We start from the raw sequence: 27,798 nt of genomic DNA, 5'->3' as shown, positions 1-27,798 counted from the left end.
TGCGCCCACCCTTTGGAAGAATTTGCATTCTGTTTGACTCAAGTGCATTGAGAAGAAAGTATTTAAGCCCTTCTAGGCCACCAGACATCAGACTTGATCTTAAAAATTTCCAGCAGTAAGTATAGTGACCCACTGAGATGGCAGCGCCATGCATCGTGCTTGGTCTGACGTAACTAATTTTGTAAATGAATAAATCCAACGTCTAACATTGGATGAGTTTAAGGTATACAGCAGTGTTACTTTGACACATTTATATGTTGTAACAAGATTGCTGATATAGTGATATTTATCATCTTAACTACCTATAGTACAATGTCACTGTCTATATTCGTTGTACTGTGCATTATATCTCTATGGCTCATGTACTACTTGTTACAAGTCTGTACCCTGAAATACCATCCCTCTTAGCCCCCTGCCCCACCCCCAATAGTTTCCATTTTACTGTTTTTTATCAGTTGAACTTTTTCAGGTTCCACATATAAGTGATATCATGCAGTACTTGTCTTTCTTTGTGTGACTGTATCCCGCTTAGTACAATGTGCTCAAGGTTCATCCATGTTGTGGCAAATGGCAGAACATCCTCCTTTTTCATGGCTGAATAATATTCCATCATGTATACGTACCACATCTCTTTTACTCCCATGTTTATCTCAGCATTAGTCACAATAGTTAAGATATGGAAACAACCCGAATGTCCATCAATGCATGAATAGATGATTTAGCTTTTTAAAAAGCAAATTTGTGACCATAAAGCACTTGTCACTGAGAAACACCAGGAACATGGGTAGAGGTCAAAGTCTGAACAAGAAAGTGGATACCACTCAGTATTTCCCACAGAGGAAATTTAATGCCCAAACTGGCTTTGTCAGTAGTGGAAGAGCTAAGCCAAACAGATGACTGGGAGGTCACCCAGATGTTAGCAAACCAGGAATCCTCTGGCAGAGAAATAGAAGGAGAAGGAGGCATGACCGGAGCCAGAGCCTGGTGTCCTGATGGAAGTTGGAACCCAACCCAGGGAGCCCCCAGGTCCAAGAGGTGTGGCGACCGCTAGAGATGCTGCCTTACCCTCCCTCTCTCCCACTGCTGAGAGGGAGGTGACTCCCTCCTACACCCATTTCCCTCCAGTCAGAAGCCAGGGAAATAAGGAACAGAATTCCATTTTATACATTATTAGGTTAGAAGTAGCCTGGCAATAGCAGTGAGATGATCAAGGCAAGAAAACTAGTCTTAGGAGCAAGCCCAAGGGCAGAGGAGTCTGGGAAACACTCTGTAGAGGCCAGCCTCCCTCAAAATGCATGGCAGAGCACCGGAAAGGCCAGAATTGCTCTGAGGACAAAGAGGGCCAGGACTGGCACTGCAGGGTGGCCGCAGTGGCCACAGAGTGGGAGCCGGCTGTGGCATCTCTCTCCCAGCACTCTCACCCCCTCACAATTCCATATTGCCTGGGCACTCTCTGTGTTGGGCTGCAGACAAGAAAGGTGGACAGAGGATGAGCACAGAGTGAACCCTCACTAACGCTTCCTTGGTTTGTTTCGTAGGGTGGCCCTATAGTTTGACCTACAGTCAGAAAACACATTACAAATGGGCGCTAAAACGGAATGGACCCTTCTCCAATTAAATTTCATACATTTCCACACATCAATCATGTGTTGAGAATAAAAATTCTTCCTTCTCACCTAGGCATGAATGAATCCAAATCGGCTATGAAAATATGATCCTAAAGAACTGGGCCGAGAGAACAGATAAAGGCAGAGGTATTCAGCTTTCTGTCTGCTTTTCTTGGCTTTCTCCACTGAAGACTTCCCTCAGGATTGACCGTAATTGATTTTTGTTTGTTTCTGGAGAGCAGATGAATTCTACTGCATTTTATTATGTTTCTATTACTACTGAAAAGGAGAAACAGTAAGGGAAAATATTCCCTTTTGGCACCAGAGCCAATTCAGAAATACTAATCAGGTGATGAAAAATATGAGTTTAGCCTCCATTACGAGACCCACAATAACTCCCCAGCAGATCACAATGAGGTCTAAGGCACTGGAATAGGCTTCGCGAAAAACCATATTCAGGCCTTTCTGAAAGCGGCTAATTCTTTTTACTCCAGTACTTGCTCACAGAAGCCTTTTGCGAGGACAACATTTTACACCAACCGATAAGAATAACAAGGGAGATTGGGACACAAAGCTCGGGGCAGAATTCTGGCAACCCAGCGCCATACAAAGTCACAGAAGTCCATACCCAATGTAATTCCGATATTTAATGAAGGCCTATTGTGTGCGGAGCCACGTGCTAGGCTGAATTAGAAGAGGCTGACAAAGTGCTGGGTCTGCGTGAGCTCTTGATTTCCTAGGGAAAGCAAAAAGTCTACGGGCTAAACAGTTAGTGAGACAATCTGTGTCAAAATAAAAGCAACAACACTCTGGATGTCACATTTTCTCTCTCTTGCTTCAGGTGAGAAAAATCTCTAGAAAGTGGGGAGAATAATATTTAATTTTTTTTAATTGAAAAAGAGAAACTTTTAGGAGTTACATTTCCTTATTTTGGCATTTTGGAATGATACACTAAGATTGTAATAATTATCATCAAAGTCATCAATCTTGGGTTGACTAGATAAAATTAAAGTAATGACACAGTCAGACTCATGGGCAGATTTCACCACTCTGAAATAATTGTGTAAGTTTTTCCATTTATTAAATGGAAAAATCATCTGCAGACCTCTTTGGCTTCTATCTGTAGGCTTTTTAATTTTTTAAGTCTTTCCTAGTTCAAAATTGGCTTATAGGTTTCCAGTTTCAGCTCCGTGTATAGAGCTTAAAAGTTGTTACTCTGATCCTTACAACAAGAAAAGCAGAATGGAGTGAAAATAATGACTTCGCTCGGGCCCATCAGAGACGTGAGGTTGCAGAGGAACTGCCCCCCACTCCTGAGGTGGGGCGAGACAGGGGAATCCAGAGGGCCCCCAGCTGAGGTTTGGCCACCTGGAACAGAAGCCACAAACTGGTGGGAACGCCTGAACGGTGTTAAATTTATTACACAAGAGGCAGTCAGACTGAGGCGGCTCTGATGCCTGGCAGCTTGTGTGAGCGAGCCAAACTCTGAGCCTGTACATGCCTCAAGGGCATGAAATTGAAACCTAAGGACAACCAGTCTCAACCAGCCAACCAGGCTAGAAGCTATAGCCACTTAATTTCCCTGCTTTGCTTCCACCTTTCCCCTATAAAAGAATCTCCTTGAGCTCCTGTTGGTAGAGCACTCCTAACCCCTTCCCATTGGGGCCTGCCAGATTCAAATCAACTTTTGCTCAAACATAAAATGTTTAGTATTCCTCAGTTTATCTTTTAACAATGGTAATTTTGATGAATTGCCACAGAGACTGAATGTAGAGTAGCGTGAAAGTGAGAAGCTCCTGAGGGGTGGTCTTAGGTGGGCCCCCATACTTTTGTGAGTTATACCTCCTAGAACCGTATCAGGTTTTCTTGAGGAAGAGCCAACAAAGATCTCGTGGCTCTGGCAGGGGGAAGGAAAGAGAAAGTATTGTGAGACACACCCAGGGCGTCCTCTCTAACAAAGGAAAAACCCTTCACTAGAGTCTCTCCCCACCTGGGGGAGGGCATTTCTCTGCCTCTAGTCCCCTCTAGCCTTCCCATCTCACTTAAGAGAGAAAAAAGGAGCCAAGAAATAATTGCAAAGATCACAGTGCAGGGACACATGTCCACTAAATGACTGAGATTTAATCACGAGATTCTAGGACACTTTCCTTCCATTATCTGCCCCAACCATGCCAGTGTAAAAATCATGGATCACATCTCAAAGAGCTGCAAGAGGCAGACTCTAAGTTACGAAATAATCAGGGAAATGTAAGGAAAGCACGGGTAATGCAGTGAATAATGTTGCAATAACTCTGCATGGTGCTAGTTGGGGTACTTGAAATCTTGGGGTACTTGAAATCTGGGGTATTGTGTAAAGGATACAATTGTCTGACCACTAAACTAAGCTGTACACCTGAAACCACACAAAATGAAATTGGAAGGAAAAAAAAAAAAAGGGCGTACACTCTACCTAAGGAGAAGTTCTTAGGGAAGCCCAAACACAGCAGACAAAAATGAGGACAGTACAGGAATTTGAAGTCTCTGGCATCTATAGCCACAACAAACATTAAACACGGCTCAATCCCTAACCAGACTGACATAAAGAAACCTCACACAAAGGCCCACTTACCTCAGTTCCTCTTACCCAATACATCATATCTGGCTTCCAGCCAAAAATTACAAGGCATGCTAATGGCAAGGAAAACCCGAGTCTGACAGATGACGTAAACGTCAGAGCCAGACCCAGATATGACGGAGTTCGGAGCTGTCAGACAGGAAATTCAAGTGGACTATGATTAACACGTTACTATGGAATCGTACTCCATTAACAAGACTAGTAAAAAAGTAGACAATATGCAGGGATATATTGGGTAACGTAAGCTGAGAGATGGAAACTCTAAGAAAGAAATGTCTTTCTTCCCTCCCCTTCTTCCAGGGACCAGCAACAGAGATGGAGGAGCAGAAGAGGGTGGGAGTGGAAGAAGGCAGACCACACCCCTCCACCAAGTGCTGCAGCCACCAGCCCGGGGTCTGCAGCGATGCCACTCCAACAAAAGCTGGAAGTTAAAAACTGGAACCAGCCAGTTATTTTGTAGATATTAACAAACTGATTCTAAAGTTTATAGAGAGGTAAAAGACCCAGAACAGTCCACACGACATCGAAGGAGAGGAATGAAACTGGGGGACGGACGCTGCTCCACTTCCAGACTTACTGTGAAGCCACAGGAACTAAGACAGCGTGGTGTTGGCAGAATAGCAGACACGTGGAAACAGAAGGGAGAGCCAGAAATACACCCACATAAATGGCCCACACAAAGTGATCTTTGACCAAGAAGCAAAGGCAACAGAACAGAGAAAAGACAATCTTTCAACAAATGGTGCTGGAACAACTGGATTTTCACATGGAGAAAAATGAATCTGGACACAGAACTTATACCATTCACAAACAATAATTCAAAAAGGGTCACAGACCTAAATGGAAAATGATGTAGCATAATACATTTATAATAACATACTGTATATAATAATGTGTAATATACTGAGTTATCAAGTTGTATAATTCTAGTTGGAATAAAAACATGTATAAGTATTAACTTATTCCATGGACTTTTTGAGAATGTCCTCTGGGCTGTGCTAACACTGATTTACTAGAATTCAGAGGGGATCATTGTGGCAAATGATGCTCAATTTGGGTTACAATGCTAGGTTGGGGCTACAAAATGTTTAAAATGAAACTGATCTAATTAGGGTCATACCCTCTCACACAATCTGAGAAGCTACAGAAACTACTTAAAAATAAAGCCAGCTCACTACAAATGATTTTTCTCACCCTTACTGCTTTGAAGATTCATGATTAATGCATTAGATGAAACAATTTAAAGAACCACTTGAGGAGTTTAGTGAGCAAGCAAGGGTGGCCCCTGAATTTCTTCTTTTGAGGGGTGTACAGACTATTTCCTACAGATATCCGCTGTGTCCTGAGCTGACCTTCGGGCCTCTCCGTGTTTCCTGAACCCCACTGCTGTGGGTATGTCTCCGCTGTGACACAGCTATTTACGTTTCTGCAGGAACAACATGAGCTCCTTAAAGTCAAAATTTGTGTTCTTGTTATCTTGGAATCTCTATGGCACTTTGCTCCTAGAGATTATTCATTAAACATTTACTTGACTAATATGTGGAGAAATCTCTGAGGAGCTTTCACTTGGCAGAGGTATAAAAAGACTGGAAAAAATTTTCATCCTTTCACTCCTGAAATTTCAGTTTTGCTCTTCATGGTTAGCTATGGAGAGACTCAGGTTACTGGCTGTTGGCATATAGTTTGTGGACTACTTCCCTTTGGCTCCTTCTTTCCTAGCAATAACATTTCTCTTCAGCTCATATCTGTAATGAGGTGTTTTAGATTGGAAGGGAGAAACATTAATTTCAAGTTGACACTTTTGCATTTCTTTTAGATCAAGGATGTTCTCAAAAAACAGACGGTCCCAGAGAGACGTGAAATCACGCCTCGCCATCACCTCGACTTGCTCTCATTTGCTCATGATAGGCACAAGATACGCTTTGAGTTCTCGCTGTTCGAGTGAGTATTTCTGAATGTTTTATGGACAGTTTTGAGAATTCATACAACTGGCGGAACCCTCAAGATGCACATACACACCTATACCCAAAATCCTGCTTATAATTTCGGGGGTTAACGGAATTTATAGACTTCCAGAAGTCCTCACACACAGATCCCAAATATGAACATGTGTTTTCCTAGCACCCCAGAAACCCACTATATAAAAGCCCAGAACGATGTGCATATATATTCACCAAAAGACATGTACTAGAATGTTCAGATACAGCTATTCACAGTAGCCCATCAACAACAGAATGGACAATAGAGCATGGTAGACCCCATAATGGAATGACGAAAACAGTTCACAGCCATAAGCAACAATGCGGATAACCTCACAAACGTAAGCTGAATGAGAGAAGCTGGGTACAGAAGGTATGTGCCAGGTGATTTCGTTAACCTAAAGTATAAAAACAGATTACCCTTAGTTGGAGCAGTGGCCAGAAGGAGAGCTTCCTTCTGGGGTGGGGGTAATGTTCTGTTTAGTGATTTGGGTGCTGTTCACATGAGTGTGTTTGTGAAAATGTACTGACCCAAATGACATGTGTACATATTTACATGCATTTGCTAAGCTTTAGTGAAAAGTTAAAAGAAAAACCCTACTTTAGAACATCAAATGAATGAATCTCCTTATGCACTAACCCTCCATCACACGTAGAATATGGGAAAGAAGACCTCAGGAATCTGAAAGTTAACACTGGAGCGGCGCCTGCTCACCTGTGTTCCTGACACACAGTCCGCAGTCTCCGGTAGCAGTTTGTCACCTGTAATTTTCCTGTGACGGTGGCCCAAAGGGAATCGGAGATAATGCCTATTTTATGTGTGTACACCGAAAAAGCACCCAGCAAAAACGTTACCACCACCGACCTCCACAGAGGGTGGCGTTCAGGAGCACCTCCAGTGAGAGCGTGAGTCCAGATGACTACCTGGCCTTTTACACGTGTTCGTTCATTCAGTGATTCCAGAAAATTTTAGAATGCTGATTGCCATTGTCAAGTGTCCTGTTTCAACACTAATGATGCCCTCAAAGGTATGTAAACATGTGAAAAATTAAAACAAGGAGTATTAAAGTTGGTATGTAATTAAATGTTTTACAGCTATTTCATGTAAATATTTGCTATACCTGGCAAAACATGCCTTTTTCTAGCAGATCATAATAAGTATTAATATAATATCAATGTACTTTATTTATGCATATATTCCATTCTAAATACAACACAATCACATTCTTCTCAGGTATTACTCATAAGAAGCCCAATGATATGACTCTAGAGAAAGTGAGAAGCAGTTTTCTTACAGCCAGATACAGGTTTCTGAAGACGTCAGTTAAATCCATCAGAAGTCTCAGAAATTCTTACAAATAGTTTTAGGTAATGTGTTAAATTCAAAATAAGTGACACACATTCAGTATTATGTGTTGTGGAAACTCCAGCACTCACTCTGCAAGTTGACGAGCAGTCAGCAGACACATGCACTCCTCCAGCCAGGAGGCGCTGGGGACCGCGCAGGGGGGCTCCAAGGTCAGAGGGGTGGATGCCTGTGCTGCCGGTGACGGCACCCACAGATAGAAACTACATTCAGCTGAACTCTGTATACCCGTCATAAATGTTTTATAGAGATGCAAGGAGAAGGGGACAGCAAGAGCCATCCAAGGCAGAAAGCCTTTCCAGAGGAGGTGGGATTTGAACAGGATCTTTAGGATGAAAGACCTAAAGGCTAGAGTGCAGCGTAGGCGAGAGCCCAAGTCACAGAGGTGGGAGTTTAAGGTGTTGTGAGTCTCCTAGTCTAGCTGTAGAACAGAACTGGTTGGAAAAGGGGAGAAAGTACAGGAAGATGCTACATGTGAAGATGTTACAGATTCAACTTTGTTAGGAAGACTTTGGAAAGTCAGATTATCAATTGTAAAGGCATATACTTAGTTATTGGGTTTTTTTAAATCACAAAATAATACATGTTCACTGGACAGTATAAAAATATTTAATCATGTAAACCACCACTCAAAGATAACTATGATTACTATTTTGAAATATTAACATTAATCCCTTTTGTCTAAGTGTGGGTTTCCTTTTATTTTTAACTGAAATGCGATAATACTCTAGGTAAAATTTTATATTTTCTCTTTTTACAGAACACTAAACTACAAACAATTTCACATATTACTACAAATTCTTTGTAACCATCATGTAAAAGTTCCATTAAGTATATATAGCATAAATTTAATGGTCCTGTGGTTGCATCTTTGACTTGTTTTTAATAATTTGCTGGTATAAATATACTATGAATTTGGGCAAAAATTTCCCTCACCCCCCCCCCCCATTTGGAGTTACCTTCTCAGAATCAACCCCCAGAAGCAGAAAGCCCAGGCCATGGGTGCCAGCTCCTGACACATGCTGACAAATTATGGAGCTTACATCAAAGGCAAAGGATGGGACATTTCTTGGAACTGGAGAGCATTATGCTAAGCGAAATAAGCCAGGCAGTGAAAGACAAATACCATATGATCTCACCTTTAACAGGAACCTAATCGACAAAACAAACAAGCAAGCAAATATAACCAAAGACACCGAAATTGAGGAAAGGCCGACAGTGCCCAGAGGGGAGAGAGGCAGGAATTTCAGGGGAAAAGGGTGAAGAGTTTGTAGGAACAATTATAAAGGACACATGGACAATAATGGGGGGTAGGGGGGAACGGGAGGGAGGTGGGGAGGCCTGGGGATTAGGCTGGGGTGGGGGGAAACGGCAGAGAACTGTACTTGAATAACAATAAAATTAGGAAAAAAAAATAAACCCTTGGGAACATGGTGTATCTTTAGCCTCCTGGATGTAGCCATTGGTTTCTGTATTAAGACTAATAAATATTAATGTGGAACAAATTAATCAATTAAGACACAAATTTCCAACAGGAAAACACAAATACATTTTCCTAACTTTTAACTGCATGCTTTGCAAAATGCCCTAAGCCATTATTTTAATAGCATAGTAACTCCCAGTTGGGAAAGGTAAAATAATTACCATTAAAAAAAGAGTTCTTTGTCCTCCACTTTGAATTGACAATCATGCACTCAATTGACTTTTGCACAGTCTTCTGCATGAAGGTATATTTGTATTAATCGAAAATTTTTAAATATTTTTTTCCTGCCTCCAACAACCTAGTAGGCGAAAGCTGCAATAAATACAACTTCATTTATTGGACAAGAACATTCAAATAAACGACTTTGATAACTTTTGAGGACTCAGGAGCCTGAGAGCAACTGTGCATTTGATCTATGTTATGCAAAATTCCTGGAATAGGAAAATCCTATTCACGTTTTCAAGAAGCCTTTCAAGCCTTTACAACGCTCATCAAAACAAAAGTCCTAAAAGTCCTAAAAGCCACAGCATACGAAACATGCAAACAAGGTAGGAAAGGAGCACACACAGGAGATACCACGTCATTTCACACCTGTCTCACAGGCCAGGCTCCCTAAACCCAGTCTTCTTTCTTTTATCATCCAGTCGCCCTGCTGTAGATGGCGGTTTCAGTTAGCTGTGCAAACTGCCTCGCTTACAAAGCCAAAGACGTAAGTAGTGTGATATATCACACTTTTAAAATTTGATTACCCTCATACTTTTCTTTCTTCCCCTTTCTATATTTTTCTAAGTTTCTAGAGAGTGCATAAGAAGGAAAACAAACCAATTTTTATAAACCTTGCTATTACTAGAGGAATAATAAGCTGAGGGGGGCCTAAGCATACTCTTTCTAAAGCTGACATATCTACCTCAGGGTCTCAGTCTGTTTTATTCAAAGTAATTTGAAAGGCTTTAGAACTACTTGAACCATCTGCAAGCATAATGAGAAGAAATCAGGTGTTATTGTATTCTTTTATTAAGAAGAAACTTAAACAGTGGACATAATTTTTTGGGGAGGGGAAGTAGGATGAAGATCACAGCTTACTCTCAGGACAGATTATCACAGCATCGCTTGGAGAAAGGAGAAATGTTTGGCTGCATATAACAAAATGCTAACAGTCCCTTGAAGAAAGCCATCAGCCGGACTGGGATTAATCATTGTAAGATTTGGTGATTAACAGGCTGTTTCCAGAGAAAGCAGCAAGTATCACATTCCCATCTGCCTCAGTTGCGTGAGGCTCCAGATTCTGGAAGGCTGGGTTGGGAAGGCAGCCGGGACTTGATGAGGTGACAGGGACTCACTCCGATCACCTACTGAAGATGTAAGAGGACACCCGGCTGCTTTCCCGTTTTCTGTCTCTACCTCTGTCGGTGTTGGAAACACCACACGTCTCTGCTCCATGCAGCTTAAAAGGAAAGAAATGCTGGGTTCATGTTAAAGTCAGTCTCTTTTCAAAAGAAATACTGAACTTTTAACATGTTACTGTCTTACACTTAAACCCAAAAGGATTTTTGAGAACTCCAAGTTCCATTCCTTCACACAATGGGGTCCCTCCAGAATGCAGATGAAGGCAGGTGTATCCCCAGGAACAGGAAGGAAGGAAGGGGGCAGCCTCACATGTTCATATTTTGGCCAGAAGTGAGCGAAACACTCTCCATGTGATTTAATCTTAGTATTAAAATATTTTATTGCAAAATTTCTCAAGAAAAATGCCTGGGTGAGTCCCTATGCTTGAAAACACCATAAATAATTGATCTGTTATTGGTTGGCACTGTTGGTGCTTTTTCCCATGTTAAGTAGCCATTCTGAGAACTATTTCTCTCTAATTTTCTTTCGGAATTTAAACCTCAGAAATCTTATCACATTTTTTAAGGATGAGCCAGTGGCAGTCTTTATAAACATACAGACCAGAGAAAACTCTGAAACTATACAGGTCACAGAAAACCTTCCTCAGGATATGAAAGCAAATACATATAAGAACAAAAACTGGGGTGAAGGACAAGATAGTAAAACAGGTTTCTTGTCTTGTCTGATTCCAGACTGTGGGCTAGGGGAAGCTGTTCCGTTCTTTTCTCATCTCATCTGTTCGGGTGCTTCACAATAGGTCCAGAAAAGGGAAGAAAGGAGGAGGGTTTGTGGATTCATTTCACGTAAAAATTCCAGGCTCAGACAAGGATAAGATAAACACTTATTAAGTGCTGTGTGCTGAGTGCTTCATATTAATTATCTTATTGAATACTTGCCAACAACACTTCGATGAAGGTCCCCTTATTCCCATTTCACAGATGGGGAATCTGAGGCTCAGGGACGTCACGTCCCTTGCTCAAGGTCAGAGAGCTGATGAACGGCAGCTCTAGCACATGAACCCTGCAGTTTATCCTTTCTCTGAAGTAAGGGTGATTGTTTTTAAAGAGCCAATCTGATCATGTCACTTTTCCATTTAAAACTTTTTGATGGCTCCCCGTTCTTTTGGGAACAAATCCAAACTTCCTAACAGTGTTTAAAAAGCTCTTCATAATCTTATCCTACCCCTTCAGCCTCATTTTCCACCTTTCCCCCTCTTGTACGATTGCTCGGAATGTTTTTCCAGTCCCTCAAGTATGCCAAACATTTTGTCTTGGAGGTTTTGCTCAATTTGTCCCCCCTGCCGATCACGTGCTCCCCTCCCTTTTCCTGACTTTCTCGTTCTTCCAGTCTCAGTTAAATGTGCCGGGTCCTCTATGTATATGCTTCCAGAGCTGTAACGTCCAGTAGCGCAGCCACTAGCTGGATATGACCACTGTGCACTGGAAACGAGGTATAAATGTGAGATACATGCTGGATGTGAAACTAAGTTCAAGAAAAAAAGTAAAATATAGTAGCGATAATGTTTACTATTGGTTATATGTTGAAGTAGGATATATTAGGTTAAATAAGATGTATTATTCAAATTAGTTTACCTTTTTCTTTTTACTTTGTAAAATGTGGCTGCTAGGAAAGTTTAGGTTACATATGTGGCTCATGCTCCGTTTCTCCTGGACGGGGCTGCTCTAGGGCCCCCGCACTCACTTCCTTTTGGCAACACAGTGTTGTCTGCCCATTCCACCAGACCGTGAGGTCTAAGAGGGAGGCTGATGCCTGTTGTATTCCCCCCGGTGCCCCACTGCTGAGGACAGAGGCTGGCATGGCATGCTGAAATTGAATTGCTGAAATCATGAAGGCTAATAAAGGCTGGAAACCAGATGGAAAAAGGAAAGTAGCAAAAATATTATCTCCTTTGACACAAAATATGAATGTGGTTTGTAAATCTTGGTGTTAGAAAGGAAGAAAGGAGATGGTGGGTATGAGTTTGGGCTAAGAGAATTTAAAAGTATGTTACTAGAGATATAAATGAGGCAAATCAACTTGTTTAAAATCAAAAGAATATAGTATCTGTTGCATGCAGTGATGTGCCAGGTACCACGCTCTGTGGACTTTATCTGCAGGCCCTCATTTGCTACTCATGACAAACTGAGGGGGTAGGTTCTATTGCTATTGACCCATTTTTTTAGATGGTGAACCTGACTCTTTCGAGAAGTTAAGTAACGTGCTCAATGTCACTTAACTAAGGAGTGTCGGAGCCAACATCTGAACTCAAGCAGTCTGGCCCCAGCCTCCCTTCTGGTTTACTCCTATGGTGTATCACCACAATACAGCTTCCACGGACACACAGCAGCTCCCCTTCATCCACAGAGGGGTAGTTTCCAAGAACCCCAGTGGATGCCTGAAACCATGGAAAGCACCAGACTCTATGTATTCTGCTTTTTCCTATATATACACATCTACAGCAAAGTTTAATTTATAAATTAGGCACTGTAAGATACTAACAATAATAATAAGTAGAACAATTTTAACAACATACTGAACAAAAGGTGTGTGAGTGTGGCATTACTAAGGGAAACAAGGGCCCCTGGAGCACAAGCACTGCAACGCAGAGACAGCCGATCTGGTAACCGAGACGGCCGCGAAGTGGCCGACGGGTCGGGAGTGTATACAGCGTGTATACGCTGGACAGAGGGGCAATTCACATCCCAGGAGGGACAGAGTGGGTGAGCAAGACTTGATCACACTACTCAGTATGATGTAAAATTCAAAACTTAGGAATTGTTTATTTCTAGAATTTTCCATTTGCTATTTTTGGACTAACACCACGGAAACAGAAAACCACAGGTGGGGGGACTGTTGCATAAAGAGAGATCTCTGCCCACAAACACAGACTTTACCCTGATTTCCCTAGTCATTTATTTTTCACAAACCTTAATAATAGTTTTAGCCAAAAAAGCATTTTATCAAGTGCTTATTTTTTTTAGCCATGGCAAAAATGAGTCTCCATAGATTATTTTATTTTGTAAATGATAAAGTTGAAGATTAAAGACAAACACACTGTACATTCTATTCTAGTTGATAAAGTTTACTTTTCACGGAGTACAGGTAATCAATCTGAAACCATCACACATACACATGGAATTAGATACATAGACGGCAGATGTTATGAGTCAAATTTCCTCCTGTTGGAGTGGGAAGTTAAAAACACACACGGAGAAAAGGCTACAATGATCCACGCGGTGATGGATTCGAGTTAGAAAAGTCAGTATGAACTAATATTTAGCTACATATAGATATAGATAGGCACATAGAAACAAATATTTATAGATACGTATTTATGCTCAAGTTAGTATACCTCTACCTATTTCCTTGCTCCCTCAGCTGAAAGGGCTTAGAAGCAATAACATCCCAGTAGAGACAAGCACACCTACCACCTGGATTTTAGTTTCTAGTACCATTCTTCAATAAAAGAAACCAAAGACCCTCGACAAAGTGGCTGCAACAAAGGGGACAGGGAATACACGAGCATCTGGTTGTGTGGAAAGTTCAGAACATGTCCAAAATACAATGGTGGGGGTATATCAAAGAAACACAGGAGCCAACTGAAAGAGCTCCCAATGGCCAAAGCTGGAACAATTTGAGCAACAAAACAAACATAGTAGTATTGGATTGTAATCCAAAGTACCAATTAAAAACATATGAGTCTACACTGACACAAATAAATGGTTGAATAAATAAATAAATGTGGGAGCAGAGAAAAATCTCCCATGCAGAATTCCATGTAATTTCTGTACTATTCACTCTCAAGGAGATGGAGTGTAACATCCCACTAAAGTGTGGGCAGCGACAGTGACTTCCTCCCAGAGTTCAGTACGGGAAAGGCAGTGGGGAGATGACCTCACAGTGGCAAAACCTGGCAAATACTACCTGAACCAGGTAACCGAGGTCAACATCAATGGTGATAAATCATACTGACAGTATGTATTCTTGATATGATGTGATGAAAATGGTTTGTTATCTCTGTGGTTTTCCCCCCCAAACCCATAATCTGAGTCTAATCTTGAAAAAAAAAATCAGTCAAATCACAACTGAGGAACAATTCTTCTAAACACCTAATCAGTATCCCTCAAATCTGTCAGTCATCAACGAGGAAAGTCTGAGAGTCCTACAAGAGCCGAAGGAGCCAAGGAGACAGGGCTGCAAAATGTAAAGTGATAGCACAGATGGGAACCTTGAACAGGGAAAGGACACCATGTAAAAAGGAAGGAAATCTGAATAAACAATGAACTTGAATTCTAATGTATCAATATTGGTTCATAAAAAATGCTGAAAGATTAAAGCTGCCAACTCATAATTCTCTATCCAGCGAAAATATCCATTAGGAATGAAGGTTAAAAAAAAAAAAGACACTCCCAGATGGAGGAAAATGTAGGTGAATCGGTAGCCAGCAGACCTGTTTTACAAGACTTTCTAGAGGAAGTGCACACGAAACGGGAACAATACCAGAGGACAACCCAGAATGTCAGAAATGAAGGAAGAACAGCAATGTAACCAAAAATAACTCCAAAAATGGCAAGGGGATGGTGCCCAAACTAACTTTTACAAGATACATATTTCTGTTTGAAGAAAATTGTTGCAGGGGAAATTCATGCTCCAAAATGGCTGAGACAATATTAAATAATAAAATAGTCTTTTGAAAACTTAACTGAAAAATGTAGGCTATGAAACTATACATAGAGTGTGCTAGATTTTGTTTCTATATACTAAACATATAAATTCAGAGAGCTCTGGGTGGTGGCATTTATGGGAAATGTTTAAAATAGTTTTATGTTCCCAAATATTCAATGTAAGGTCTACTATAGTTATGACCAGGGAAAGATAACTATTGTTTTAAAAACCCACTGTCTTGCTAGACTTCATTTTAGACTCGTGGCATAAACTGTCCTTTAGAGCACACAGTGTAAGCTTCAGTGACTCCCCGAATGTAAATGTGGCTCACAGACTTTAAAGACTTAACATCAAATAGATACAAAAATTCCTGTATCTAGGACAAATAGGATTGCTTATTTCATCTATTGGTTCAGAATCTACATCTAAGTAGCTCAAAGGACTTAACAAGATCAAATCGGGTTAATTTCCATGTTGTACATGTTAAGAGGACAGTGGAAAAGAAATTAGGACTCTGATTGAATGGAATGCATGGAATTTGTAAAGTACAATGCCTGTTGCAATCAAAGCTATTGCAAAATGTGATGTCAACATTATTCTCATAAGAGCTTCTCTCCTGCTTCTTCATAAACAAGGGATGAAGACTAACCCCAAATGAGGTATTGATTACATTATGCTGTTATCTGAGAACACCAAAGGAAGGGGGCTGATTTTTCAGCAGTCAGCGAAATGTGCCTCCCTGGGGAAGAGTACTGAACAGCTCCTATTCCCTGTTCCCCATTTTTCTGGGCACAGACCTTCTCTCCATCTTCAGAGCTGAGCCCACACTGGCTCAGAGCTGGGGTGAAGGGACCAATGACCCACACTAGCTCAGTCACTGTCCTTCCTCAAGATTTTCTAACTGTAGCTCCCATGGAAGAACCAGAAACTGTTGGTGGCCATGTTTCCAGGCTTGGGAGCGGTAGAAAGAAGCAGAGCCCTTGGCTTCTTCTATTACCTGAAGGCCAGCTCCACCACTGTTCTTCCTGAGAACTGGGGTCGTGAGTCCCCAGCTTACTCTCTTGTTTGCCTTTGACGTGGTCCCCAACTCACTCTCGTTTGTTTTTGAGGTGGCTTGATATGGGTTTCCGCCACCTGAAACCTACATAGTCTGAAGTTACACAGGAACTCTGCATTCTTGCGAAGAGGGAGAATGTTGGTCGGGGTGTGTGTGAATAATGAAACATTGTTTTTTCAGAAATCCCTTGGGTGCAAGTGTTGTGGCTCTTACAATGTGTGAGGTATTTTGGCACTTGACTCTAATTTCTCTCAGTATCACATTCTGATATAATTATCTGTGTACATATCTCTCCTACACTGCTTAAGCTGTTAGGTTCTTTGCTCTTTGAAATCAAGAATTAGTTTTATTTGACTTCGTATCTCTAGAGCCAAAGTATGTGCCTGGAGAGCAAGCACATAATAGGCACTTAAGACATGTTAGTTTGCTCTCGCTTCAGCAGCACATATACTAAAATTGGAAAGAAACGTTAGTTGATTTTTAAAGGATTAAATAAAATTTGATACTTTTCCCTCCTGTTACGAAATTACTTCCCTCCTTCAAACTTTATTAATTGGAAATTGGTGGCTAGGCTAGAAAAGTTAATTTATTTAAGAAAAGAGGGGTTATTATCCTATTAGTAGTATAAGAAGTTATAGAGAATGATTAAACTAATTAAGAAAACAAATTGTTCCAAGAAGACCATCGCCTTTAAAATCACCAATTCATATAAAAATAAATTGTGGGTTAGGTTACAAATAATATCCCTCTACCTATTCATTAAGTTAGGTCCCCAAGGGCGTCTATTAAGCAACACTTTGTTAGCTTAATTCATTTACTATCTGTATTTGAAATATTCCATGCAGCAACCTTTAATTAATTCAAAAGATGACATCAGCAGTTATAGAATTTACTTACAGACATAAATCTACAAAATATAACAGAGAAAGGTGACAAACCTAATAAAATTCTTGCTGATTTTTGTCTCGGTATTTTTATTTCTTTCAGACACATTCTAATTTCATTCATGCCCCAGGCACATGCTACTTGGTCTAAATACCCAACATAAAACCTCATTAACACTCTCACTAATGTTTGTTATCATTAACTACTGACTGGACCAAGGAGATACAGAGCAAAAGTCTAATCACACCTCATTCCTGGATGCTGTCTGGTACAATGACCTTCAAACTCGACCTCCAAACTCACTTTTTCCTCAGCTTTCCCTTTAGTAGCTGTTGGCAGCTGCATCCTTCCACGTGGTCAAGCCCTCCTTGACGTGCTCCGTGACTCCCTTCTCTCTCTCCTTACAGTAATTCATTAGAAACCCTATGAGCTCCACTTTCCAAATCCATCCAGGATGCAACACTTGCCATCACCTCCCCTGCAACTACACCATCTTCTCTGTCTCCCCATGAGGTACCACACCAGCTGGTAGGAGTCAAAGAATTTGGTGACATTGCTATTTAAAACTACTTCCATTCCCATTTGCTTACTTACATGAACAGGCTTTCCTAGTACTTACCTAAAAACCAAGAAGAGGAATAGAATTAATGTTAAATATCCATTGCGTGTAGATAACAAATTCATTTTTAAAAAGCACGCAATGATGTACTATCAATAATAATGTACTTTAATATTTAATAATTATTTATAACATCTATAAAATATTTATTTTTAAAGTATATTTTATTGATTATGCTATTACAGTTGTCCCATTTTTTTTTCTTCCTGTTATTCCCATCCGCTCTGCATCTTCCCTCCCACCAGCATTCCCCTTACCCTTAGTTCATGTCCACGGGTCATACATATAAGTTCTTCGGCTTCTCCATTTCCTATACTGTTCTTAACCTCCCCCTGTCTATTTTGTACCTACCATTTATGCTTCTTATTCCCTGTACATTTTCCTCCATTCTACCCCTGCCCCCTTCCCACTGATAACTCTCCATGTGGTCTCCATTTCTGTGATCCTGTTCCCTTTCTAGCTGTTTGCTTAGTTTGTTTTTATTTGTGTTTTTGTTTTAGGTTCGTTGTCAATAGTTGTGAGTTTGTAGTCATTTTATTGTTCATAGTTTTGATCATCTTCTTTTTCTCAGATAAGTCCCCTTAACATTTCATATAATAAGGGCTGGGTGATGATGAACTCCTTTACCTTGACCTTATCTGGGAAGCACTTTATCTGCCCTTCCATTCTAAATGATAGCTTTGCTGGATAGAGTAGTCTTGGATGTAGGTCCTTGCCTTTCATGACTTGGAATACTGGTTTCTAGCCCCTTGTTGCCTGAGGTTTCTTTTGAGAAATCAGCTGATAGGCTTATGGGAACTCCTCTGTAGGTAACTGTTTCCTTTTCTCTTGCTGATTTTAAGATTCTCTACTTATCTTCAATCTTGGGTAACTTAATTATGATGTGCCTTGTGTGTGCTTCCTTAGGTCCAACTTCTTTGGGACTCTCTGAGTTTCCTAGACTTCTTAGAAGTCTATTTCCTTTGCCAGATTAGGGAAGTTCTCCTTCATTATTTGTTCAAATAATTTTTCAATTTCTTCCTCTTCCTCTTCTCCTTCTGGCATCCCTATGATTCAGATGTTGGAACATTTAAAGTTGTCCTGGAGGTTCCTAAGCCTCTCCTCATCCTCATTTTTTTGAATTCTTGTTTCTTCATTCTGTTCTGGTTGAATGTTTATTTCTTCCTTCTGGTCCAAATCATTGATTTGAGTCCTAGTTTCCTTCCCTTCACTGTTGGTTCCCTGTATATTTTTCTTTACTCACTTTCCATAGCCTGCACTTTTTCCTGTATTTTGTGGCCATACTCAACCATTTCTGTGAGCATCCCAATTACCAGTGTTTTGAACTCTGCATCTCATAGGTTGGCTATCTCTTCATCACTTAGTTCTCTTTTTTTGAGCTCCGATCTGTTCTTTCTTTTGGACCATATTTCTTTGTCTTGGTGCACTTGTTACATTGTAAGGGGCGGAGCCTTAGGTATTTCCCTGGGTGGGCAACCCACTTGACTGCACTGTGATGCTGTATGTGGGGCAGGGCTCCAAGAGGAAACAATGCTGCTTACTCAGCTTTCTGTCACTTCTCCCACTACCCACAAGCAAATTGGGTCCTTCTGGTGCTGATTCCTGGTGGGTGGAACCTTGTGGGTCTCTAATGAACTCTCCTATGAGGCTGGGAGTTTATTCCACTGCCTTAACCCCCACAGGTTTTTATAGACAGAGGTTTGGGGGCTTTATTTCCCTGTACTGGAACCCTGGGTTGTGCAGTTTTCTGTCTCACTCCTCAGTTGTTCCCCTTCGTTTATCCGCACACAAATGTGGGACTGCCAGGTTCTCCAGCCAACGTCTTGCCATGTGTCCTCTCTGCCCCAGCTGCCAGTTCTGTTCCACCTACCAGTATGAATGAGTGTTTCTTCTTTAACTCCTTGGTTGTCAGACTTCCATACAGTTCCATTTTCTGGCAGTTACGGGTGTTTTTGTTTTTAAATTTGTTGTTGTCCTTCTTTTGGTTGTGCAAGGAGGCAAAGTGTATTTACCTATGCCTCCATGAAATAAACTTACCTTGGCCCGAAGTCTATTTATTTTGTTTTGACAGTTGTTATAACTCAATACTACTAAATGTTATAACTCAATTCAGAAGGAAAAATTTATTAGAGACTTATGATCACAAGAAATTTTAAAATGCTAAGATTTAAATTTATATACTTATTTTTGATAGACAAAAGTGTAAGAATAAGGTAATAAAAACAGACTTTCAATCATAAAAATACATTACAATGCGGGGTGCCACATTAATCCTAGACAGCTCACATTTGGACAGCTAACATGAAGGAAAATACCTTCTATTTCATTTAAGAGACTTATGTTTGGGCCTAGGCTATTGTAGTTAAATCTGTACATTGACTAATACATTGACACAATTAAAAAGTAATCTGGCTTACAAAAATATTAATTTAATAGAATAAAACTCTCTGGGTAAAAAAGAATGGGATTATGATTTAAAGAAGAAAAAAGAACTAATATAACATTGCCAAGTGATAAAGAGCAAATTCATATATTTTTTAAATGGCGAGTAACAAATTTTTCCCACCATGCCTAACTGTGGCTTAATACACAGGAAATATCCTACAAAAACTTGCTTATTAATAGAGTGACTACTTGAGAAAATCTGACAAGATTGGAATTAGATGTCTGTCTATGTACTTGCAGACCACATACTTCTTCATTTCAGAAAGCCAAATATCGACAGTTCATTAGATTAGAAGACATGAATGAATAAATGAATATATGAATAAATGAATTGGATATTTTATCCAATTTGGAGGTTCCCAATTACCAGGCATCTTACAAAAGAAAATAATATTTACTATTAATATTTCCACTTTTACCCCCAAAATTTGTGTAACTAAAACTTCAGCTTTAAGCTTAGACATGCATAAATATTGGAATGACCACCAGAGGGAGCCCAAGTGTTTTTCTGAATCTATCAGACACCTAAGAGAGAGGAAGAAAATACACACAAAATATAAAGCTGGAAGAAGTAGGAGGTTTGGGGTAGGTGGGGGAGAGACCATTACCTGCTTGAATCATTTAAAAGAATATCTGGTTGAATGACAGAGCCACTTTTACATTTGTTATAAATTCCTTTACTAGAGAGTTGTACACTGCAATGCGTTCACGCTTTCCAGAGAAGTAAACGTAATATAAAAATCCTCACATACCCTAAAACTAGAAGGTCCAGGGCAAACTGCTGTGATAGCATCCATGATACTCTGCTGGGCCCCCAAACAAGCCAGGTGCCTTCTCCAGCATATCTTCATGTTCCTGCTCTGACTCTCTCTCCTGGTCCCTCCGCACAGTCGACTTCGGGTGTGGTTTCCTCACTTTGTTTGGGATTGGGTTATCAAATTACAGCACCCAGTAAGCACTTGGTGTGACTTGGGGATTTTTCCTTCTCTTGGCTGAGCCAAATTAATATAGACATTAAGATGAATGGCTTTCCATTTGGCATCCTAAATTCTTCCCAGAACTCCGAACTGGACCAAGTCTTAACACAGGATGCAAGAGAAGCACCTTTATAAAGCACCCCCTGCCTCCCTCCCAAATCTCCGAAGAAACTAGGACCCACTGGCCAACCTCAGTGATCCCCCCAGGCCAGAAAAATGTCCTTGGGTTTAGGCTATGACAAGGGTGTGATCTTATTTATATTTAAGCTCCAGGGAACTTAATATAATTTTTTTTAAGTAGTGTCAAATTTTAGAATTTTCCCCACACTTGATGTTAATTGATCCCCCAGCACTCCCTGTACTGTGCTAGTTTGGGAATCACCTTTTTACCGATGAGAAAACTGAAGCTCATGGAGGTGACTTGTACAGTGTCATTGGCTATTAAGTGCCAGGGACAGAAACTGATGCATTTCTGGGAACACAGACTATAAAAATGAATGAGAATTAAGATCCGTCATACTAATGCCTCCTGAGATAGAAAGAAAATTACTGCCTTCCTTTTCTTCCAAATTACAAGTGATTGAAAAGCACGACAGAAGTGAATGTAATGACTTAGTCCTTGTTATTTACCCAGCATTCTCATGGTATGCTTTCCCAAGTTTCTTCTGCATCTCTGGATGGGGTAATTTTATCACGTATACAAATCAATTAGTGCAAACAAATTAAATTCCACAGAGTTAGGTCATCTGCTGGATGTTGCTAGATTTAACATGCTGATTAATGCCTTGAACATGGAATCAAAAGCATTCTTATTAAATTTGATAATGACCTCCAATTGGGTGGGGGGTGGCTGGCATGCAGGAGAGCTGGGATGAAATTTAAAACGTCCTTGACAAATGGAAAAGGTGAAGGAGGGCGGGATTCAATAGAAAGCTGAGCTGAGTGGTTCATTCGGGAGAAGGGGAACAAAAAGGGGAACACAGGGACAAAGGGGCACTGGCTGCTCAGTTACGGGAGGAAACTAGCTGGGGCTCAGAGCGAACGACAGGCTTCTTAGGCGTCGGCCGTCTAGATCTACCATTTCTAGAAAGAAGACATGATACCGTGAGGTGCAAATAGGGGAAATTCAAGCTAATCCCCCCTCTACATTCAAAACAGATCAGGCTTTACGGGGTAAAATACGTTGACTTGTTGAGACCCGGAAATGCCTGAAGCTTGGAAGCAGATTTTTATGACTTTGAAAGGTATTCTAGAAAGTAGAGTGTCCAAAATAATAAACAGTTTTTGAATTTAGATCTGATGAGATTAGCCTCAAGAAGCTCTGGAACTCTGTTCCTTTGTTCATGCAATGTTCTCCTTTCCTGTTCTCCTGGATAACTTCTACTTTTCACCAAGCACACACGCAGGCATTTCCTCCTCTGTGAGGCCTGCTCTGAGCCCCTGCCCATCCCCCTGGGAGTCACACGGACCTCCATGCATCTCCTGAGAGCGCACAGTGGGCTGCAGCGCTGGCTAAGCACTCGGTGCGATGCCTTTCACTAATCCTCCCGCAAGCGCCCTGCGGTGGGACAGCACTGTTACTCTTCTCTACAGATGAGCAAACGACTAAGGAGGTGAACTAACTTGTCCACCTTCACATAAGTCGTAAGTGGCAGAGCTGGACTTCAACTCAAGCCTGAAGAGCTAAGGCCATGTATGTCCTCATGCCACACTCTCTGCCCACGTGTGCCCATGACGCCTCAGTGTGCTTTTATGTGCACACGTGTTCCTCCACCTGTTACTGCAACTTCCTGAAGGCACTATATCTTATTTTCTTAGCCCCCCGGGGAGCCTGTGATGCATCAACACACATGTGATAGATGAAAGGTTCCTGAGCGAATAGGTGGCATATTCTATGGGTTTTTCCAAATTGTTCTTTGGAAAATAAAACTAAGTTGAAGTGAAGAGAACTTAAGCATTTATGAAAACTGGCAATAAGAATGCCAGATCATATTATTAATGGTAGTTTTACAATTTCCTTTCCCGAAAATTTTAGGGATGAAAATAGTTGACTATAGTTACATAGTCATACACATGTGTGTGTCTATATGCCAAATGTGTATGTAAGGGTACGCACATGGATACGTGTACCTACCATCTCGCTCTCTTCCATGTAATTTTACCTAAAGGTAGAGAGTGACCGCAGGATATTTTAATGTCTACGGACTCAGGGGAGCCTGTCTGACACAGAATTGTTACTATAAAAGAATCCAAATCCTACATGACATGTAATCACTAGATTAATTTATCCAATCTGAGAACACTACAATTTTCTCTCCTAAAAACAAGACATAGTTTGCAAATAATTTGGTCTCAATTTCTCAAAACAGGAGCAATAAAAATTCGAATTCATCAAACATAAATACTATATTATTTTACTCTCACCATCAGTTGAGATAATGTGCCCGTGGCCCAGAGTTACTGGTGATGAGCATGATTTGCCTGTAGCACAGGAAGAAATGTTTCTGAAGACAGGAATACTCTCCCATACCTTCAGACTCAGCAGGAGAGCACCTTATTATCACCATGATGTCATTCATGTTCCTCGTCCTTGCTGATGGTGGGACTGATTCTTGGCAGCGAGCTGATTCTGAGCAGGCTCACCTCAAGGCTGTGCTAGTTTTTAAAGTGACAGCCAGGAGAAGCTGAGGCTAGAGAGACAGGGAATCTCGTCTCTTTGATTATGACGATGTCTAACAATTAAATGCTATTCAGGTTCTCTCTGTTGTCCTGGCCACGTCAAATTCTGACTACAGAAAAGAAGGAGAGAATATATGCAAAGCAATCCCAGAGAACCGTCAGTGACAACCGGAGTAAACTATTAGCCCAGCAGCGCCATTAAGAAGTTCTGTGTCATAAAAGAAAATTTTAAAACGTAAAGGAACCAAAATGGAACATTAAAACAATCACCAAATTAATTCAAAGTATTATAGACATAATTCTAAAATATATTAACAAGGCACCACCCCACTATCACCCAATATGTGCCCTTTGACGGGCAGACTCCCCGAAAGCAGGTGCAGTGAACATGACCGAGAACATTTAGCGGCAACAAGCACACGGTCTAATTGGCAACCGGAGACCAGGTTGTTCGAGTGTTACCTGCATTTACTATTTACTACTCAGCTGAAGGATAACTACCCATTAGCTTAGAAATTCGCTCCATCTACCACTGCAGAAGCTAGAGAGAAGGAGAGAGGCGGTACGGTCAGCTTTCACAACAGATGGAACAGAAAGCAGAAAGAAATTCAGCAAGGGCATTCTGCCCCATATAACCCATAACTCACAAACACCAAAACAAACACGTCCTCAGAGAGCTCAGGCTGTCCTTGGCCCTGTCGACATTAACTCATGGGTGTTCTCCAGGGGGTGGGGCAAACAGGGTGCGTCCTGGGGCACTGAGCTACGCATTCCAACCGGCCCACTGAAGAAAGGAGTATTTACACACTAGACATCGCGTAGACCAGGGCCAGCAAAGCCCTCACTCTAACCTTCACTTGGGCGACAGGCAATCTGTCCTTCAAAATCAAGAGGAGCAGGCTCAGTATTCTCCAAGTCTTCAGCACTGGCTGGTATGCACCCTCAGCCCGTGGCATCTGTGTTGTTTCAGGGTGGTGTTAGCACCAGTGAAACCGTTCTCACCCACAAACAGGGGAAAGGGATGCTGGGCAAGCCCGGGAGCTCTGGCCAAGATGCTTTGTTAAGCTCTGGACTTGCATCAGTCATATTTTAAAGCAGGATTTTAAAAACGTCTGTGTTCTGCAGAAAACTGTTTGTTTGAATCCAGTAGGTGTTCTAAAGGTGAAGGTGAAGGTTTTACTGGGTTTTATGGGATTGTCTAAGTTTTTTACATTTTAAGTTTGTATCAGGATACACACCTCCCTATGACTGGCCCAGAATCACAGCCAATCTAACATGGTAATATAAGATATTGCTATTTAATTGATGGAAAACATTCTAATTTGTTTTCTCTAAACTTGAAAACGAGCAGCAACAGAGATAAATGTTATTATAGTCCCTAAAAATTCCTAAAATTCCTAGCCTTTTAACCCTAATAGTTACTTGCTTATTATTATTCTATTATTCTCTCTCTCCTTAATGAGAATTTTCACAAATTATGTAGATTATTTCCTGACCATTTGCCATGTAAAACCTTCTGTCTTTATAATAATTCCTGAAATTTGTTCTTCATGCAAATGACACATGATTTTTAAAGTTTGAGGAACTTTGTCACCTTCTGAAAATGAGACCTACCAATAGTTTTATAAGACTCCGGAGCTTGCCCGTTATTAATAGCTGGCATCAGTTCTAGTGCTTGGGAAACCTTCGACCTCTGCATCGATAGTGCTTTCTACCGGCAAAGTACGCCTTCCTATTTAGCGAGAAGCTTGCTAGTGATGCTCTCAATACTATAACTGTCTTAAAAAATGAAGACCTCAAATGATCTTTCTGGAAACAAGATGTTTATAAGTCAGGAAATGGAATTATTCTGTAATCTCTTCCTGAGTCTATTTTCTGGCTTCTTGCACACTCAGGAAGAAAAGTATGAACTTCTAAGATTACAAAACTCCATAGCAGTTGCCTCTCAGGAGGATACAGCACAGTAAACAACACAACCTACATAAACAGCAAAAAATTATAGACAAGCTCATTCCTTCAAAGGGCAACTGTAATATTCGACTATAAAGCTCTCTTTTAATTGTGATTTTTTTTTTAGCTTCTGTGTAAAACATGGTCAGTCAGATATGGCACATAAAGACGGAAAAATACAACTTAAACAGATTGAAGAGAAGAATTTCTTTATAAACTCAATAGCTGCAAACAATCACAACCCTACCAAAATAGTCTATTTATTTTATTGGCTCAGTGGCCATTTTTCTGAGGTAGTTATCAATTATTTTAGAGGTTCCACTATCCTGTGGTACTTAGAGTTACGTACTGCCCCTATCAACTACAGCAAGTAGTAAACAAAGTAACCCAGCAAGTTAACTGCCAGCCCATCTGTTTCTACAAAAGTGCAACTTATGAAAAGAAAGTTCTTTCTATGCAAGGTAAGCCTGGGTCTGGAAATAAAATACAGCTGGCAAGGCAGGTACAAACACCACTTGCTGACGTCTGCATATTTGATTAAAAGTTAAACAAAATCAAGAGTAGGACCTGGAAAGGAGAACATATTCTTTCCACAAAGACTCTGTTTGGACACTGAAGCCATAGTCTAAGTGCTTTCATTTCAGTCGCAGGCATATTATTCTGTTTAGAAACACAAAGGGAACATAACATGGCCCAGCGTGTAGTCACAGAAGGTAAGGGATTAAAGGAACCATCACAACACAACTTGTCTGTTACAAAGGAAACACTTCAATTAACACCACTTTAAGGATCTTGGGCTTCTCTTTATCTTTCTAGAGCCTCAGCTCTGCTCACCAATGTCTTTCATCTCCTTTGCTTTACTTTGATGGCGACGGAGAGGTTTCCTAAGAGCACAGGGTGACGTTACATCCACTCTATGTGCCGACAGAGAAAACGTGTGCTTTTCCATCTGCCAGAGAAGTTGACGTGGAACGACCCAGACAAAAGCAAGTGAGCGGCACCACAACTAGCACGGGGGAGACAGCCTGGCCAGCCCGCACAGCGTCCTTTCTAACTTCCCGCAAACATCAAATTCCTATCTTGTCACAAATACGTAACAAAACGCTACATGATGACAGCTGGTAGACTTCCCGCTTAGAGCCGTCCCACTTCAGGGAGGTCCGTCCTAAAGGTGGCCTGGGGGCAGAAGAGAAACAGGGCTTCCTTTTGAAGCTCAGAGCATCTGAGACCTCCTTGGGGTTGGCCATTCTGTGCTTTCTCAGCATCACTGAGAGCCCCTAGAGGTGGAGGCAGCAGGCGTGTTCATCATCTTGACTTGGCTGGCGGCGGGGGCATTTTTGTTGCGGTGTCTCTGGGACATGCGTGTCCAAAATGGTGGCAGGAGGAGATTGTTACCTCAGGCTCTAAAGGCTACAGCTTTGACTCGCCATGCACCTCAGGTTCACTGAAGAAAGGCACTCTAAGGACAGCCATAAAGGCCAAAAAAAAGGTACTTTATAAAGGGCAGGGCATTTTCAGAGAAGGAACAAGAGCTAGAAAATGATAGGAGGCTTGAAAAAATAATTATAATAATAGTCCTAACATTTACTGAGCTCTATTGTAACATCTCTAGGTTTTCCACAGACTGTCTCATTCAGTATGCATAATGGCCTTTTAGGGTGGTCAGGGCTAACATGCGCAGTTTGAAGATGAGGCAAGGATGTTTAGAGAAGTCAAACAGCGTGCATGAGGCCCCCCGGGGAGGAACCAGAATCCTTTGCTGCACCAAGCCAAGGAAACTTTCGGTGGGACATTTGAAGCAGCATTGCTGGGTCCTGAACCCAAATTTGTAGCGGTACCAGGGTGGGCCTGAATCTCCATGCAGCCCTTTAAAACCAAGATTATGGGAACAGGGGACCCAAAGAAAGCTAGAGTCAGTGCTCCAAAAAAGGAACACAGAAGTAATCAACTTAGTTGAGACAATGTCTTAGCCCACAGACACAGGACCAAGAGCAGGGGGAGGAAAGGGCGATAATTCTGTAACATTGCCGCTTGGGTATAGCGACCAAGGAGCACAATGGCAAGGTGACATATCTGAGAGCCACCG

The 27,798-nt window shown here is 41.2% G+C and overlaps 1 protein-coding gene across 9 annotated transcripts in view; it reads right to left on the bottom strand.

The window, feature by feature from the left end:
• Nucleotides 1–27,798, bottom strand: part of RAPGEF4 (Rap guanine nucleotide exchange factor 4) — a 278,213-nt gene that overhangs the window by 92,070 nt on the left and 158,345 nt on the right. For 2 of the 9 annotated variants that reach the window (XM_045196254.3, XM_024561477.4), the window contains exon 1: nucleotides 20,859–21,157. The exons of the other annotated variants lie outside the window; for them this stretch is intronic. In XM_045196254.3, the coding sequence (XP_045052189.2) occupies nucleotides 20,859–20,957 (99 nt within the window). In that variant the 5' untranslated portion in view covers nucleotides 20,958–21,157. Of the gene's footprint in view, nucleotides 1–20,858; nucleotides 21,158–27,798 lie in introns of those variants that run through there. 9 annotated transcript variants of the gene reach the window in all.

This window comes from Desmodus rotundus, chromosome 2, assembly GCF_022682495.2.
Source record: "Desmodus rotundus isolate HL8 chromosome 2, HLdesRot8A.1, whole genome shotgun sequence".
NCBI lineage: Eukaryota > Metazoa > Chordata > Mammalia > Chiroptera > Phyllostomidae > Desmodus > Desmodus rotundus.
Note: the sequence above shows the minus strand (reverse complement) of the source record. Positions and strands in the feature narration are given on the sequence as shown.